The 19,814-nt window shown below is 38.2% G+C and overlaps 1 protein-coding gene across 1 annotated transcript in view; it reads right to left on the bottom strand.

Moving 5' to 3' along the window:
- The window catches only part of LOC143181142 (lachesin), a 245,442-nt gene that overhangs the window by 41,815 nt on the left and 183,813 nt on the right, over positions 1–19,814 (bottom strand). The window contains exons 6-7 of the mRNA XM_076381397.1: positions 4,557–4,774; positions 3,005–3,080 (exon numbers count right to left, since the gene is read on the bottom strand). Coding sequence (XP_076237512.1) covers positions 3,005–3,080; positions 4,557–4,774 — 294 coding nt within the window. The remainder of the gene's footprint in view (positions 1–3,004; positions 3,081–4,556; positions 4,775–19,814) is intronic.

Here is a 19,814-nt window from a genome sequence, read left to right as displayed (position 1 = left end):
GGTTCGGGGCTGATGGATGACTCGAAAAGGAGCTTCCAAGCATCTACTGTGTACCATGATTTACAAAGTAAATAGACCCCTACTAAACCCGACAGACATTATCTAATGTTCTGGACTCTGCGATGTGGGATGGGGATTGGGAGCTGGAATCACTGAATATAGTAAGCATCTTATACTTTGACTCTTTGCTCCTCTAATACATAATTCTTTTAACTCGAATGCTATTCATTCCTAATTGGCCATTGACTGTTTTTCAATATTGCACTCGCGAGACCTCAGAAATTGGGAAGATAAATTTCTTGAGAAAAACCAAACGAAAATTTGTATTTATAAAATTGAAGAACTGTAATCTTTTAATTATGACTCTGAAAACACTTTGGTATAAAGTACTTATATTTTATTAAACATACTTTTTTGAGTACTGTAATTTTTGACAGTGTACGATATGTCAGCTACGATTTACAGAAGAATCTATTATACAAAATTCAGAATAATGGTAAATTTATGTATTCGAAGATACAGATTACTCGAAGCAATGAAATGTACTACTTACTTTCACTCTTGGTATTCATTCATAAACAATTGCCGCGTGACTGAGATTCAGTAAAGTGGGAATCCACTTTGTTATGCAAAGAATCACTCCGAGTCATGAATGTTAAACGAGGGCTGAATCAAAATGTGGTCGAACGAACAAAGAAAAGAATTCCAAGTGGTAAGCCTGAATAATTGTGAACGAGATCCGCGGTGGTGTTTGTGAAACGAAGAGCAATACCTTTATGCATTTTGTTTCATAAAAGCGACCAATTAGTGAGTAATACTCGGACGCGAATGGGGTAAAAGCTCTCTGAGCTATTGTGTGACTTTTAAAAATCTCGCCAATTAGAAAGCAATTTCCCCGGCACAAGCTGAGGATTTCCCACTGGTATACTGGCCAGCGTATTTACGCCGCGTTTTCTTCTGCCCTTTTTCACGTTAAGCGATTTTCCTCTCAATGTTTGCGTTTAACACGGACAAAAATACCGATTCGTTACAAATGTTTTTTCTTAAACCACATTCCCAGTTCTATTTTCTGCACGGTGCGTGTTTTGTTTCTCTTCAGCAATTCTATTCGAAGAAAATTATTTAATATTCGTTCACTAATTTGGGAGCTTTTATTTTCAGTCCTCGTTTCAAGCAACTCAGATTAATAAAAGTCGTACAAATTGAGATCAACATTCGTAGAATAGAGTAACGAAATATACTCTATTTTCCTGTCCATGAGTATAATATATCTATAATTGTATTAATAATATAAGCTCTTCTGATTAGAATTATTTTAAATTTCAAGTGTAAGTACTGAAAGATGAAGTTCGATTCAGTGCTCAGAGACTAAAAGAGTAAATAAAAAGTCTAATTAATTATCTGAAATATTTCGTCAAGGCTCCCATTCCCTGTCAACATCAGATAATGTCCCGAATATTTAACAAACAAATGATGGAAAGAATTTTCTTGGTCACTAATTCCTTCCAATTCAGACTGTTTTCCCTCGGTTTTACAGGAGAAGGTGGAGGGCAATCGCCACTCGGATCACTTCCCTTTTTCTTACCGACAGCCTTTTATGCTAAACGTTCGCTTCATTTGAATGTCGCTAATGCGAAAAACCGATGCATACTAATGGAGAACGTTCTACCCTGTTTTTCACCCCCCGTTAAAGGGGTAGGAGTCGAACACCGAAAACCAGTCGTCTCTCGTTCATATGTGTGTGTTACCTACGAGGCGTTCGTGTGCACTGGAGTTCCTTAGACAGCTCGTTTGACACGTTGGTAATGTACATGCATTGAACCTGACACGCAAGGTGCTTTGAAAGAAATTGTTTGTAAGTAGTGTGACAGGCAGGTAGTTTCTGAGAAGATATATATACGTATACGACTGCTAATAGAAATTAAACCAGATGTTCACTGTTTCCAAGTTTAAGAGGCTTAGAAAAGATTAGAGGTTGGAGAAAAATTAAAGAAGTAATAATAACAGAAGGTTTATAACGTTTATAGATACTATTAATATTCTAGTCTAATTTTAAAGTAGAAATTTAAGTTTCTCCACTTCAATTGTATATTTTTGTCGATCTGCATTTGGACGAATTTTTTGTTACCATTTTCGTATCCCAATTAGAGACAATTTAGACAGTCCCAGGAATCAGCGTTATCAACTTCGGTTCCCAGATCAAACAGCAGAGTCAAACGATGCTTCGGGATATCTGATACTTCCAGATGATTTCGCGAACGATTTAATCACGAATTAATAGATCGCCGCAAAAGCAATCCCCGAGGCTTCCAGGGTGGTTAATTAATCGCCCGTATATATTTGTAGAGTAGAGACAAATTACTGGGATCCGAGACGTAGCTGAAACGAAACCAAGCACGTCGACTGAGGAACGTTTTGCATCCGATCGCTGAGCTTCACGGCAAATACCACGGCTTTCCTTCGTCTACTTCGTAAATACCTCGTCGTAAGGGTGACATAGGTGTGCACCAGTGCTGCTCAAAGCTGTCTTAACCTCTGATACTCCAGACAGGCGAAAAATGCAAATATATCTTTGAAAATATCTAATAAAATGCTACACTCATCAGGACACCTTAATTCAAATACTCTGCAACTGACAGTTACATTGCTCAAAATTATATCGATTAGGAATTCCTATTTATATGACGCCTAACTAAAATTCCTGTATTAATCTAATGTCTCATTTCACTGAATTTATTTTTCCTATCAGTTTCAAGGCAAACGTTAAATAAAGGATAATTTTTTGGAATGAAGAGAATTGAGGTTTTAGCTCTAGTTGGAAAGCAATCTAGGATCCCCGACAAAGGTAAACTCTGTAAAAATTGTCGTCGAGGCACTATGACGAGGTCTCGTTTGCGAACCACTGGTGTACACGAAGAGACAGATTCACCACGACGATCCGTCATTAGCTCGACAAACGTTTCCGCCAGATGGCTTAAAGCATAAGCAAACAAACGACACTTACTGTACAAGCGGATGGTGCCGTCGGTTTCTCCGCGTGGATTTTTCGCGACGCACTTGTAGCTACCGTAATCCTCCTCCTGAAAAACAGAATAGTAATTTTAGAAACGCTTGGCATCGTTAAAAGAAAAGATAACGTAATATTTTACTGCTAAAAAAGATACTTTCACGCTCTGCTTATACAGAGTGCAGGATTAACAAGAAATTTCGCACCAGATTTGTAATCCTCATTTTCTGGAATTTTAATATTCCCACTTTCTAAAAGTAATCATAATAGCTTGTATTTACTGATGAGTCTAAGCGATGATGAAAGTTTATAATAATTATTATAGTATCGTAATGATACTAGTATATTGATTATCCCCTAAAAATGCTCTTTCAGAAGGGTGTCCTTCGCCGATCCACTCGCCAAGTCGTCTTCCCTCCATTTTTCCCTTTTCCCTTGTTTAAAACTTGTAACATAGTTCGTTTGATAACTTCTATTGCGGCTGACTCGTGGGCGAGGTTTGATTTATAAAGAACAGCGCGGGCCGAGTAAAAGTAACTTCTATCTTTACTGCGTTTGTACTTCTGAAATTTTTCCCAGACGCATTTATTATCCTTGTAAAAGCAACGCAATAAAGATCCGCGAAGATGATGGGACAGAGGGATGGAAAAAGAGAAAGACATATTTCCCCGCGAGTCAACGACGAGAAGAAAGTTACTCCTTTTACAAGGACGCGGACATTTTAAGGATATCCCTTCCATACGTGAAAATAATCTGCGAATAAATCTCACGAGATGTCGCGGAACTTTTCAAATATCACCTGTTGGCTTCGCAGGTGTTGACGCTGGATAAAGTTGAGCTGGGGAAGTATTTTCCTCTTGATTTGGATCCGAGGTTGGATTACTTTACGAAAGGAGGATCTTGAGAAAGTTTTGTCGTAACATTCTTAGGCGTTGTAAAAAGAGTGTCGGGTAAGGAACGCTTCCATGTAGTCTATATTAACGATTATACAAAGTGACGCGCGAAGGTAGCAGTAAGGTTTATGCGTTAATATTACTTTATGGCGACGAAGGGTTTTCCTTGAACTTCCATGCATTATGAATCTTTTAGATATGGAGATAATAAGACTAGACTGCGAGAATTTGTAATCAGATGTTGAAGGGCTTTGTAGTCTTGGGGATATGAATGACCTAGAGATCCTAGAGTTCAGGTATCTGGTGCCTTATTTTTCTGGTTGATATTGAAATTTTGCTATCATTGGCAGAGACAGCATAAAAAGAAAGAAGGAAATGTGTGAGAAACTTATCTGCCTTAGACCTCAAAATAAGCTACAATCTTAATCCTTATCATACCAAGGTAGGGTCAATCAGGGTTCACGTATAGATTTCAAAGAATTCTAATTTAGATAATTAAAGAAAATACATCTAAAATAAAAAAACTCGACTCATACTATGGATTTGTAACGTGATTTCACGTGACGTGATAGTAATCTGTTTGCACCCTAAATAAGAATTAACACAAGAAAGAAAGTCGCCAGCCACTATTCATAAAAAAGAAATTTCTCTCTCACCTGCACATCATGTATGGTAAGAGTCATGTGCGTCTTGTAGGAGGGCTTCTCGGCCGTCGACGTGACCTTATACTTGCTGCTCTCGTGAATCATCACCCCGTCCTCTCTAGTCCAGTAGTTCAAAGAAGTCGGATGAGCCTCGGTGTAGCATTCCAACGTGACACGGTAACCGAGGGGGGAGCCGACCAATTGGTGCGGTATCGTCAGCATAGGGGGGACTGCAACGAGAAAAGTGATCGATTGGCTCATAAATGTTCCAATTACTAGCGATACAAGCCACCAACCCAGCGATCGATAACCCTGCCCCATCGATAAATCCCGAGACTGAGCTCGGCAAGCACGCGTCTCCGCACTTCAGCGATCTTCCGAAGCGAGACAAAGCGGTGAAATTAGGGGACGAAGTTCCTATCAGGCAATTGAACTAATTTGCTCCAGACTGCTTCCCGTGGAAATATTAAGTTTAATCGGTTTCTTTGAACTTCGCCGCTGGTTCTTTAAGCACCGACTCGGTGATCACAGAAAAGCTATTTTTTTAGGTGAAAGTGAAAGAAACGATAGACTGATTGATATTTCTACTATTATTTCCCTGTTATTTTTTAAAATTTGTTTCTTTGGTTGAGCAATTTTAAAAATACTCTGAATTTTATAAATGGAGGTCACTTTATGCTACACAATATAATTAAGTTGTGTTATCTCTTTTCTTAACTAAATAATAAATTATTGGTTAATAAAAATTCTATGTCGAGGCTTTGAGTTTGAAAATATTCAAATTTAACAATTCACCATATTTGTTCTCTTGGAATATAATTTCGAATGTGGTGAGGCGTCTGACAAGTAGAACAACCTCAAACATAGTCAGACGGTTATCCAGTAGTATAACCTCGAATATTGTCAAATATTCGCTATTTATAATACTCTCGTCATTCCTACGTCTTCTTCCATCGATCTTTATTTCTCTACCCCTTGTTTTACATCCATATCATTATGTAATTGAGCTAAAATTAATCAAAATGTCGGATTAGAAACACGAACACTAAAGAATAGGGTTGCATTTTACATGCACCTTAGTTTAGTGTTTCAGTCATAGGTGCATTTTAAATGTACCGAGTCCGCGCGAAGAATGAAGACGAATGCCGACGATATTTTATGGAAATTCGATAAAGTGTTCCTTGAATTAAAGGAACAAAAGAGCCAGCTGATTTTTTGCTGTTTTACAATGTCGTGATGAATCGTCGTTAAATGGGCCGCGGAGGAGGAAATCTATACTTGTCGCTAGAGTGTATTAACGTTATAGACTTCGGTCACCTGTGAAATCGAACATTTATGTCATGCTGTGTCATCGAATAAATGTTCAAGTCGATGTTCCGCAGCTGGTACAAATGCAGAAACATATGCCATACATTTGTTCCCTTACGATTTACAGAGTTTCAAATTTCTATAAATATGCAAGAAATTTGTATCCTTTCTAGATTCTTAGACGAAAATAATTAGAAGTGTAAAATAAAAATCTATAATAATATCAATCATCTTTTTCTCATTTGGAAGTACAGTTTTCTATATTTTGGATTCAAATTTCCTGCGTCAATTATTTTTCATACGAAACCTTTTTCAGAATAATCTCTGCGTAATTTAATTCTGTAAAATTTAGTTACCCCTGAAACGAGTTTCCTATAATTCCAGAGCTTTCTGTTGAAAGCTGCAAACGAAGAAAATATTGATTTTCACTGTCCCGATATGACGTAGAACTTCTAATAAATAATCCCACGTACCGCGTCCTCCATTCCTGGAACGTTAAATCTCAGAAGATAAGTCGCGTGGACTTAACTAGGTTCACCGTAGAAGAGTGCCTTCAATAAAAACGTAATTCCGCCGCGACGAATGGTTTTCCATGGGCGTCTCTCCGGGCTTTTGATAATGCTTCCTTCCATGGGATGGGGGTTGACTTCAATTTAACTTAAACCTCGTAACAATACAGCGGTCGACCTCGAACTTTCGCGCGAACTTTCGGTCATATTTTTTCTGGCTGTTCGGGGCGAGTCAACGTTAGTTCGTGCGAGCACGCTCGCGACAAAGGGGAAGGAGGAAATTATGTTGAAAGTAGCTAACCGGTCGGGCAGCTGCGTTTAAAATTTAAATGAAGAAGAAAAATGGTCATGCATCGGGAGCATCGGAAGAACAAATTACTTGGAGGAAGTGGATGACACTTGACTAAGTTTGTAAAAGCAAAAGTTGTTGCACGCAGATGAAAATTAATATTTGGTATTCGTACCTGAAGTTATATTACTTCTACTGAATAAATACACGTTGAAACGATAAAGTCAACGTCATTGTTTTATTTTATTATACGGGGTGTACAAGCTGAAGCAGGCTACCTAAATATGTCCTCTGTTTTTAATAGTACGAAAGTCTAAGAGACTAAGAAAAATAATCCTGCACAGAGGATTGTTCTTGCATGATATTCCTCCTTCGAAACCATTGAAATTTAGGTGGCCTGCTTCATCTTGCATATCCTGTATAACTTCTGTATTAAATGTTTGAGTTGTTGTATTTTGTAAGTATAATTCTTGCTACATTTTTTCCTGAGTAAGTCAAGAGGCTTACTTAAGAAAATGTTTGCAATATTCTGCTTACATAGGATTTTATATCAAAGGTTATATTAACACGACATACATTATTTTGTAATGTTGGTGTAGTAGAAATTCCCTTCGATAAGAACACGCGTTTCTGCGTTTCCCCAGATATTTAATTTTTATCTAGTAAAATGGAGCTAAGATCGGATATCACGTAAGAAAGTATCTGATTTTACCATCAGGTCGAGGCAGACGAAGACTGACACGAGAGTACGTAGATAGTAAGAGGCTTTAAAATTTAAATAAAGATCCTTCGTCGAATGGTTTCAGGAAGCAACTTTCACCCCCTCTCATTCCATAGGGAATTACATGGCTCCCTATCTCGATATACCCTTAACAACGCCTGGAAGCTTGATTTTCTTGATCCTTTAAGATTCTTCGGTACATGTTTTATTTAAAGACGCTGGAGCATCTCGAAAGCTTATCTTTGATGTCGACAGAAAGATAAATGATAAATAATTTATACCGTTAAACAAATTACACGATTTTAATCTCTGTTTTCATTTCATAAACGTTCCGTTTTTAATTTAATCTCCACCCTCAATGGAAAAGGAATTCGTTTCTATTAACCTTGAATGAATTAGCTGGTAAACCACTTTTCTGTTTCCACGCGATTCTGACCACCTCTCAGCACAGGTTTTAATATTTTATAGTTCTTAATTATCATTTTTCAGCTTTTCATTACTTATTTATCTTTATACGTGCTCTTTTTTGTGAAAAAAGGAAATTGTATTTTATATTGTCGCGTAACATTAATTTATATCTGTTAAATAATCTTGATGGTGTAAAGTAAATATTGTGATTTAAATAAGGATACATTCGACACGGTGAGTGAAACGGGAAAAGAAAAGTGGATACGCTGGCAGGTGGATGTAAATTACCTGAAAATTTAAATAAACATCCCCTTGAATTGCCTCGGAGAACAAAGTGCATTCCTTTGAACCTTATTCCTTTATCCTACCGCTTTCATTGATTTCCGCCACTCCGTTAAAGTTGCTTTCATTTTCTACTGTCTTCGAGCACCGTGAAAGTACACACGCACGTTACATTACGTGCTTAGATAAAGGTGTAGAAAACCTTTCTAGCTTTCTAAATAATGAAATGTTATTACAACATTTAGTTAAGAACATTTAGTCGATGGAAAGAATATTTTTCTCCGATAAAAATTGAACGTATTACATTAAATCCATTCATTCAGTATTGCTATAAATTCTTTATGAGAATTTCAACGATACTTTTTGCAAAATTTTCAATCAATGAAAAAAAGCACTTTATGCTCCGAAGAAAAATTCTTTTTACCGAGATACTCTGAATTATTTTACAATTTTTTCGAAGTTTGTAATGGTCGCGAGGCTTCTGGGATGGAAAAGGCTGTCCCAATTTCAACTGATTCTGTTAGAAAGTTCTTTCCAGCCTGCTTGCATTCACTGCATACAATTGAAAGCCTAAAATTGATGCCCGTATATATATATTCAGCGAGAAAATGCGGTAACATCCAAACGTCGTCTAGTCCGATATAAATTGGATAAAGTCCCTCTCGCGGATTCCCTTTCAGATTTCTTTCTCCGTGGATTTTTGTCTTCCTCGTATAACTTATACACGGTGGCAGTTTTACTTTGTGTAGGGTGCTCGCGTCTCCGCATCTTTTCATCGTAAATCAGTTCCGATATACATAGCATCCGAAGTTGTCCAAACCTATTGAAACAGTTTCTCAGAGGGATGCTGTTCTACCCGTGACAGGGAAATTCTTATTCAAAGTATCCAAAGGTGCTTTCAGGTCAAGCACTAAACTGTTCTCATCTTATATGTAATATTAAAAAATTCTACAAAAATCGTGTAGTAGAAACATCTTTTTATTTTCAAACAAAATTGTTTGAAAATGGTTTCACGATTTATGTGTAAAGATTATACAAAATTCTATATTTCACTTTCTCCAGGTACCAAAACTATACAGTTGACTTTTTCAACCTTTTTGTTTCAACCATAGAATGCTCAACCTCGTAGATAGGAAATTCCAAAAAGATAGATAAAAGATGATCTCTTACTTTCGCCCTTTTTTAACTTGCCATTTTAATTTCATTAGTTCTCCCTCTTTCACTTGTCCTCACCCGCCATAACAAGGCACTCTCAGTAACTCTGCAACGTCTCTGTGTTTCAGTCTTCCTTTTTGCTTCTTCCTCCCTAATACGATCCATTTTTCCACGAAGTTACCACATATTGCTTTACCAGTCGCCACAGTGGCGGATGTAATGCAGCACAGCCTCCAAGAAAGGAGAAAAGCGCGTGTAAAGAATCTATCCCCCGACTTATTACAGAGCTGTCACTTCGCGACGAAAGAAACCCCCTTTCAGTGAAATTCTGGCTGCCGAGGAGCCAAGGTCCTGGTTCCCGACGCAGACGAAAACAAAGTTTACCAGGCAACGAAGACTACAACAAACGCGCTTACATCGGTTTCATCCAGAGGCTTCTTACAACGTCAGTCCTGTTAAATAGGAATTCGATTAAATTCTACTCTCTTGGACAGCATTTACGTGAAATAGCTACAAGAAGAATTCAGAGATTCCCTTCTTTTGTCTACTTTCGAAGAGATCTTTCTACCTTTTACTCACTTCTCTTAGGTACAATTTTTTAGGGATTGAAATTTACTTTAATATTGGAGTTGTCATTAACGAGCAAACGGGTATCTTTGACAAAAATGAAGATGGGAATAAATATCTCTTGTAACTTGATCACGTTACTCACACACGTATTATGATAAAAATCTCAGAGAATATAATTCACAAAGATATACTCCTAAAGAGCATCTTCCTGTTTGAAAATTTTTGTCCACATGAATGTGTAAATCACATAGGGAAGTTTATCTCTGCTTGGGAAGGTATGCTGAATGTTGAAAAGTTAAATTGATTCGCCAACGTCAGTTCAAAAATTTAGTTTCAATGGTAGGAAACAACTAATTCAATTATTGACCAGTGTGCATGTGAGAGAAACATATGGAAGAGGTAGGTTGAAGGCTGTCACACAAAACGTTATTGCGCGAGAGGTGAATTCCATTTGTGTCCAATTAAGTGGTTTGAAACAGAGACAGTATACATCCAGCGATGCATCTGTCCGAAATCGAACGGATTTCAGTAAATCGAATCAACTAGATATATCCTTGCATCATGTTACTGATTAAAATCTGTTCTATCTTTCAGGAGGTCTATTTACATCTAGGAGCATGTATTATACTGAATGAAATAGTAAACAGTTATAATTACTTTTGGATCACATACACAACTACGTTTCTGTATGTTTTAAAGTTAAACGTCACATTTATATTAAATTATTAAAATATTCTTATAGTATAATTTACAGTTTAGACAGACACTTACTATGTAGTATAACTTCGAATATTGTCAGACAATTGATAGGTAATATATTCTTCTACATAGCCAGATGCCTAGTAAGTAGTATAACCTCAAGTATGGTCAGACATTTAATAAGTAGTATGTAGCATAGACTCAGGTATCTAGGGAAGTAGTACAACTTCGAATATGTCAGACGATTGATAAGGAATATGTTCTTGTACATTGCCAGGTACATAATAAGTAGTATAACCTCGAATATAGTCGGACATATAACGAATGGTAAAAACTCATTGTAACAAGTGAATTAAACTTTCAGCAAGTAGTATAACCTCGAATATCACCAGACAGTCTCTAAGTAGTATAATTTGACTATAGTCAACCATTCACTAAATACAACATAAAATACAAATACAAAACAAATTCAATTACTGTTAACTGAAAAAATTCAAAGTGCTTATCCACACAAAAACTCCAGTATAATTTACTTTCCACCCTTTCTCTTATAGTCAGGCCCTTGGACGTCACAATAAAATCAAAGAAAGCGACATCCATTCGTCTAATCGGCACTCAGTTAAAACAACCCCAAATCTTAGCGAAACGATCGAGCAGAAGCGACACCTCGCAAGCCTGCCAAACGACCGTGCAGATATTGTCACGGAAAGCTCTCCGATTTTCGAGGATATTCTGGCAGGAGTGTTCTGGCACGTAGTAATACAGGGCCGTGAATTACTTCGGATTTCAGGGTGGGTTCACCCCTCCACGCTCCCATCCCACCTTCTCGTCACGAAGCCAGCATCCCTCGGTTCCCGATATCGGCCGACGAGGGAATGCTGTCTTCGGATAGCGCAAAGGATATCCGACATCTTCTTAAAATGCAAAACATTCCGTCTGAGAGTGAGGAGGAGAGAGCTGCGAGGGTGAGCGTGATGCCTCGGATCTTTATTGCGAGTACGAGGCCTGGTATACGAAACCATTCGACAGGCGTTACGGTTCGATGTTCCAGCGCCCCTTGGTCCACCCCTGACACGACATCCACTTTTTCCCTGTTGTCCTCGGCATACGGTACCGAGGGACAAGAAATGCCTGCTAGTACATGCTGATAGTACGCTGCTGAGGTTCAACTTCAGTCGTGTTTTGAGGGGTTACACCTGAGACGTTAAAATGGTACAACATATGTAATTTGATAATTGTGTAACAATAATTTATGGTTTCCTCGGAAATAAGAAAGAGAGCTTTATAAGAAGGTATTTAAGTTTGTAGTTTTGTTTGAGATTGTTCTGTATAAAGTTAGTTAAGAATACTGAGGAAGTCGAGTTTGAAAGAAGAATAAATAATACGGATTTTTGTGTTGTGAATAGTTTCAAAGTATGTTAACGGAAATAGGAGATGTTACTTGAATGGATAAAGTTAAGAGCAGAAGTTCAGAGTAATTCACTATTAGTAACAATAATTGTCAAACGTTTCACATGCCAAGGGAATATTCCAAACGACATAAACCGCGACATTTCCCGCCAAGTCGTTATACAAGGAAATTAACCCCTAAACCGACGATCCTCGTAAAATTTGCGGTTGGTATAATTCGTGCTTACGCAATCCAACAGACTCGTAAATTTTGTGGTAGATTTTATGAAAATACCAAAGATTCGTAAGTAGATGTAAGCGATATTGTAGCAATCTTATGCGTGATAGCTATAAGATATGGCTATCATATTTATGATAAACAATTGTGAGTAGGAAATCCTGACACAGAAGAACGTCATAATAAATATATCGAGAAAATGTAATTAATTTCGTTGAGTTAATTGAAAATGTATTGACACTCATAATTTAGTAATTTCATTGGTGCAATTAATTTAAATAATTGTAATATATTTGATGTTTGACGTTTGAAGTACTAGCAATGTTAGGTTCCATAAAATCAGTCCAGTATGACTGCTTTAATTCTGCACTGAATCAATTGAAATTTTATAAAAACTTCTATGCGAACTTTTATAAAGAATTCTATCGGATTTCTATAAAATTGTTAAACGCATCGTTTATTTTTATATTTCTCATGAAAGCTTTTGCTCATAAATTTCTAAAACGGATTTGTTTTGGGAAACGTTTTAATGGAAATGAACAGTAACAATGCATTTTTCAAGGAACCAGTAATTCTGTAAACGTAGTATATTCTCATACCACATCAGCTATCACTGAAATGGAATTCATTTTATGTCAATCAAACTGTCATAAAAATCTGTTCAAACGATTTACTTTTTCGCAATTTGCATTTTCCTTCAATTAAGCGATTAAATTCTACTCACTTCACTGCGACACTATTGGAAGCATTTAAATCATCGCGTCTTCGATTAAATTATCTCTGTATCCCTTTTAACATCCAAATGTTATTGTAAGAAGCAGAAAAGAAACGCAAGATAAGAAAGCTATTCTTCGTCACTGATTCACTTCTTTCATGGCAAAGTAAGAGAGGTCTGTAACTCGCTCTTGACGAATAGCCAGCAATAAAAGGTCAGTTGAGTCGAGTTACAGCGTTCAGAGCAGAACTTAAAGTTCCCATTTCACGAGTCATACGCGCGAATGGCATTACCTTCTTTCGAACGAAACGCTTCGTCTGTGTTAACTGGTCGGAAAAAGAATCGCTAAAAATATCTCAAGCGACGGAAGAGGGACTTTTAGTGCCTAAGGTCAGAGGGGAAGCGATTCACCATCGTCGGCCGTGTGATTTAAATATTAACCATGGCCACTGCGAAATGTAAATGACGTCGAGTTAGATTGTGGAGAACAATGCGCGGCATGCAAGCTCGCAGGTGGATGGAAGCTAATTCAGCTGGAAGTCAAACAGCCTCAAAGGCACAGCCGACGGGTTGATGGGTTAGGTTCGGGTCGAGGTGGGTTATGGCTTCGTCAAGCTTACTCTTCAATTCATCGCCCAGATTTCGCGAACTTCTGAATTAGTATGCAAAAATACAACGAACAGTTTAATTATTTGGACATCGTACTGAACTTGGCTGTTGCTTCATAGAGAGTATGGCAAACCATTTTCAAAGTTTTTGGAGGTATAAATAACGTATTACGATTTTAATGAATTTTTCAACAATAACTCGTCAATGAGTTTATACTTGATCAGTCTGAGGAAAATGAACGAGGGGAAATTTACAATCTCTACTCATTGAACGAAGTGAAGAATTAAAAAATAGTATGGTGTCGAAATATTAGAGTGCGTGTACAATTTTTACACACTAAATATTAAAGTACCTTTAGCTTCATTCGTACAGACGTTGATCGAAAGGTAATTAAAAGTTTATAACCAAAGCAATCTCTATTTTGCCCTCGTCTCTAATAACTTCTTCTCATACATATTCATTGATAAATAGTAGCTAGTGAATGCTATTACGAATTTCATAAACAATACATATTCTCCAGTACCCACACTTACTCCAGTACCTATTTACCAACCATTCCTCAACTTTTCCATTCATCCCCCTTCTCCCACCCCTCTTCGCCGCTCAACCATTCCTCCTTTTCGCTAAAAATTCTATCGCTCAATCATTTGCCGAATTCAGTCTCTAAAAAGACACTCCACGTTTCCCTCCCTCCCGCCATAATTCCATTCCGAGTCCCAGTTGCATACGTACAGTTCGTTACGCGATCACAATGAATACTTCCGCGAGCATGTGCAGGACGCCGTGTACAAACAGAGACTTCCGTTAATGCGATTCGCAATAAATAGGGGAGAGGATTGCGCCCGTGCGACGCGCGATTATACTGCGCAGATAATGTGAATTAAATTTTCGACAATTACGTTGTTCAATTTGCCGTGCTCGCACACGGGCCACGGGAAATCCACGAGACCACCGTGCACGCGAACCAGTTTGCCGACCTGTTTGGGTCAGCGGAGACTGAAATGTTTTGAGGCCTCTTCGCGGCGCGGGAACGAACTTCCTGCGTGTACATAGTTCCCTCTGCCTTAAGTGAATTTACCGTCGTGCACGGGATTCCCCTCCACCCTCTGCCAACATTGTTACAACTTCAATATTATCTGTTCCGCGGCCGCGCGGTGTTTACAGAACGTCGTGCGCGGTATACACTTTTCGAATTACTGCTGCGCAATATTCTTATGCATTCGCGAGGGAGAGAGGAAAGAAGAGGAAAAATCGCAGTAGGTTGCGCGTCTCTAGGCTCGGAGATGATACTTGTCTCTGATAGGGGGTGCGTGTACCAGACACATCTCGATTTTCGGGTAGCCTGACACTTTCGGGTCGCCCGATACTTTCGGTTAGAACTGAAATTTTCAGGATGAGGAAGCAGTTCGTTGCGTACCAAGTTATTTTTACTTATAGAAAAAGAGAGTGGTAGGAATAAGATAGAGACTTTGAAATATCTTAAATATTATGAAATATAATAACGTGCAATTTCGTGTGTGTTGCTGTTATCTGTTATTACATTGTCAGATAATGAAAGTAGTCTTTCACTTGTCTGAGTGGCAGTGTCGTACGACGTTTCTCAGCGACAATCCTGGTATGTTAGTTTCATGTAATTTGTTCGAACTAATTCTCACAGAAACATTAGACAAATTGTTATTTAATAATCGATATGGATTTTATGAAAGGTCTGAAAAGAACACGTTACCATGTGGCAAGACTCTGACGCTTTCCAAAGGAATCCAGTGGGAGTACCGGAAGCTATAACTCTTGGACTTTAGGAAAAGTAGCTATTTCGAGAATCCGAGGGCGACAGTTACGGGCATATATGGCAAATCGCAGGTATTTGCTCGATCAGATTGTCTGGCGCGGACAGAAACGGCCACCATTACGTTTAACGAGATGGACGCCGGGACACGATAAGCAAACAGCTGTTTGGCAACTGTGATAAGAGCGTTACTGTTGACCTTGCCCTTCCTTAATACCTTCGTCGACCAAAGATGGTCCACTACCTCGAAAGAACGACGAAAGCAGCACACATTCCCGATTCCAGGGAATTCCATTGCCAGTTTCCCAAAATTTCTCACATGGTGGGTAGGAGGAGGACAATCTGAAAGCTGACTTATATTTTTAAGTGGCTTGACTTGGATTAGGTCCTCGGATTGAATACTGACTTAATTTTATTAAACAGTTTTAGCAATCTTTAGTAATCTTTAATTATCTTGACATTTATTATTGGTACCTTACATATATATTATCCAACTTTCAGATTTTTAATCTGAGAAATAATGATATCCAAACGTAAAAAAAATTGTTAGAGAAAAATCAATTTATATATGTCAGCTTAGATAGTACCTAGCTACAGTATCGAGTATACTCTACATATAAGCAATAAATATTCCTTGCTACCAACAAATCTCTAATTCCCCAGATTTGTGAAATCGTTCAAACACTTACGAGCGACACTGTAATAAAAAATAGCACTCAAGCTATTATAAAAATCATATTAACAAAAACTAAAAAGAGCGAACTTTTCAAAAATGTGAACCTCTAAAAATCGATTTTTTCAGCCCATTTGCCTTTGGTCTTTCTTTAAACTGCTCGATTAAAGCGTTAATAAGAATAGTAATGGTAAACGATCGCCCTAAAAAATGAAGAAAAATGGTTGGAAAAGCGAGAACAGACATTTAAGTGGCGTTAAGCTCGATTTCAACTCGAGGAAAGATAACACGGAATCCTTACAGCGAGTTCAGCTTGTAGGGGTGCAGCAATCAACGGGCATTGGATTTACGGGTGCATAGGGTCAACTGCATTAACTGGCGCCAACCAGGCCTGCGAGGGAATGCGTAGAAAGCGCTATCAGCCGAAACACATTTTCCACGTGCGACTGCCCGCCATTTTTCACGGTTCGTTTCCCGCGAAATCGATTTATCACCGCGAACGAGACCGGCCCGCTGCCGTCGGTTTTCGAACGCCCGTTAGTCTCACTCCTTTTCCGCTTTATTGGCCGGCGTTTCATCCCCCTACCCTCCTCGGATCGCTCGAATTACCCAAGCTCGATGCGCGATTTCGAGCACCGTGTCGCTCTGATTAAAAAACCTTTCAGATTTCTTCGAGGAGAAACGAGTGCAACAGGGTCGATCTATAGTGTACCACTGACGAGGAACACTATCCAAATGATGCCATAATTGAGGAGGTTTTTTATCTAGATCGAAAGTATGGGTCACAAAGGTTCACATGAAAATGTGAAGGGAAAATGCTACGTAAAGTTAATCTGGCCTTGTAATATTTGGGTAATGTTAAAGGTAATTTTAAGAGATGCTTAATTAAATTAAATAGAAACAGAGAAATGTTAGTGAATTTCTTAAGAATTTCTCAGTTTGAGGAAAAAGTGGCTCGCAAGTGAAAGTGTAACAAATATTTAGTACTATTTAGAATTGCAGTACTTATCTTTAAGACTTTAATACCTGAAGTATCTTCCTGAAAATTTTTCGACGCAAAGTAGTCTTCTGTCTTTAAACATTTGTAGCGTCACAGTCAAGTTTCTTACGAGTTATAATTGGATTTTAGATTCTTCAGTTTTCCTCGAATCACCGTCGACGAAACTTTCAGCGCTCGTTATTCGAGCGCATTCTCTGTAAATTTTGTCGCTGAGAGCACAGCTTTAAGCGCATTATTTGGAAAATATATTCAACTACAATCTACTGGTGGTAAAATTTAATTATAACGCCCCATTAATGTATAGTGGCTACGAAGACATTACATTGTATTCAAATATTGAACTTCTCAAAATCGACGCGCGTCGCGTCTGTGAAAATCATGAAATATAAATACTACTAACATTATCCTCCACTAGATTGCCGTCAGTGTTCTAAAATAAAGAAGCAACTTTACGTACGTCGATAAGTCAATTTAGCTCATACGAGTTCCTTTCTATAAGCACTATCAATAATTAAACCCAAGTGGAATTTTTGAATATTCCCAAAAAGTTTAAACCTTGACTCCATCATTGAAACCAAACGCAGAATCTTTGACGCCGTTTCGATTGTCTTCGACTGGCGCGTTCCATGGTCGATGGGGCGTTTTCAAGATTCAGAATTCAGTAACCTGTAATACCCAGGGCTTAGCTGTCTCTGGAGAGCTGCTCGAAGGTGGCTGTTAGTTCGATTTACGGTAATTCGGCTGGTATTTGGCGCCGGTGTCTCCGTTCTCTCGGATGTCAAACGACCGTTGAATGGAGTAAGAGACGCGACAGTCGATGAGAAACCACCGTGGGAGGGAGACTGGGTTCTCGGGTTCTAGTTACCTTCTGCGAAATCAGTAAAGGCCTCGCATAGCTCACGGTCACTTGGCCGCCTTACTGCTCCGTTTAACATCCGTGTAATGGCATTAATTACAGATACCAGGGGATTACTCCGCCAGTTTCTCTGTTAACGATCACACCGTCTAGCCGTGTTTCGCGCGTAGCTTTTTATTTCCTTCTGTCACCTATTTTGCCTTCTGGCTTCTTGGGACCTTACCTAGTGGATTACCTTTTTATGAAAGAGTTGAAGAGGCTGATTGCCAGTTTGTATTCGTTTGATATGTTCCTCAACATTTTTGCGTGGGATTTTAAGGTTCTAAATTGTGGATGGTTTTGTTACATTTGGAGATCACTGGGGAAGAGCTTTATGAGTTACACTTTTTACATTTTACAGAACAATTTTAAGAATTGAAGACACGCTATGGAATAATTAATATGAAATATGGAATCTGTGTAGCTAAGGTTCTTTAATAAATTTGGTGGAATGTATTTAGTAACTTTGAGTTCCTTGCTAGTTCTTCTAATTCTTCTTGTGTTTCATATGGGTTTGTCAAGACATTTTCCCGTACATTGATCATGAAAATGATTTATCTTAGAACTTGTCAAGATTTTCATCCTTTCAGCTCTGGCGTACAAAAACACTCTTACCTACCAGATACGATAAAAAGCAGAAAATCGACAAAAATGGACTTATCAAGTTCTTCCTCTGTGGTCTTCATTTATATGCGCCACCATGACTACAGTAGTAATGAAATACTGTGTATTGCTTGAATGAGAAACTCCATTTAGCTGTTACCAATATTAGTGTTCTCCGGAATATATTTCCCAAATTGCAGCAATAGTCCAAAATATATCAAAGAGAACTCCCATTTGCTAGCTGATGGTTAATAGAACCTACTGAACTCTAATAGAAAAGCTATCGACTAGAAACAATTTCCTGAATATTCATCAGAGTCTCCAGTGGTCACAAACAAAATTATTCATACTCTAGAAAAGTCAGTGTTTGAATATCGAAATCACAGCAGCGTGCAATGTGTTTTCAACCTAACTTGCTAATTGGAAAGCCACCAACATTCGTTGTTTCTAAATATCTCCTGGTTCGTGAGCACACAAGAGCGACTCAGAGATCTGCGGAATTAGATTTACAAAGCCAGCAAGTGGCAAGTCAAAACAGTCCATATGAGGCTCAGGCGAGTCGATAAAACACCGTATGTACCGCGTCTAAACAGACGGCTCCGCCATGATTTTCGCCAGCGAGCCCGAACTAAGTTAGCGTCTGGATGAAACTTGACTCGTACAGAGTGTCTTCGTAACGACAGCTGGCAGTAACATCGTTCTAGCAACTTGCTACGAGGCTAAGTCCCCACGCATCAATCATACAGAGCTAGCAGTGATATGTACCGAAAGGATCAAACTCCTCCCAAGGAACCCATTTAGCGAAGGCGAACACTGGAAAGTATCCTCTGTTACTTATTTCCAGTGATATATTCCGAGGTTTAAAAGGTTTAAGGAAAATATCAATGAAAATTGTGATCACTTCTATTGACAATAGTAGAAAATAAGGCTAATTCATTATTTCCTTATTTCACTAGTTTAGAGTATTGAAATGAAGTGTTGTTGTTGGTACAAGGTACACTGAAATTAGGGTTATTATAAAATTCAGTGGCTGCTTTGTGAGACTCCTTGGGTCCCATGATTGAAATATGATAATTAATCTTGATTTATAAAGGCAATGGAAAAGACGAAAATGAAAGTGGAAAGTATGGCTAGTAGCTACTAACATCAGGGTTATTTTAAGCAACACGTATAAATGCTTTTAGTTAGTGGTTGAATTAAATACGCGCAATCAGACTTCATTCAGAAGTTAGGTAATGATGGAAGAAGAGAATTTTTTTTCTTTATAATTTAAACATTACATTTTATGAAGCTAATGTAGAAGATTAAGGGATTTAAAAGGTTCTCGAATCAGACGAAAAGCAGCTTAAGCTGTATAGAGGGTTTTAAAAATATGTATGCTTGTACTTTGGTTCACATATTTTCCTTTGTATTTTCTTTGT

Source organism: Calliopsis andreniformis, chromosome 6, assembly GCF_051401765.1.
Source record: "Calliopsis andreniformis isolate RMS-2024a chromosome 6, iyCalAndr_principal, whole genome shotgun sequence".
NCBI classification, from domain to species: Eukaryota; Metazoa; Arthropoda; class Insecta; order Hymenoptera; family Andrenidae; genus Calliopsis; species Calliopsis andreniformis.
Note: the sequence above shows the minus strand (reverse complement) of the source record. Positions and strands in the feature narration are given on the sequence as shown.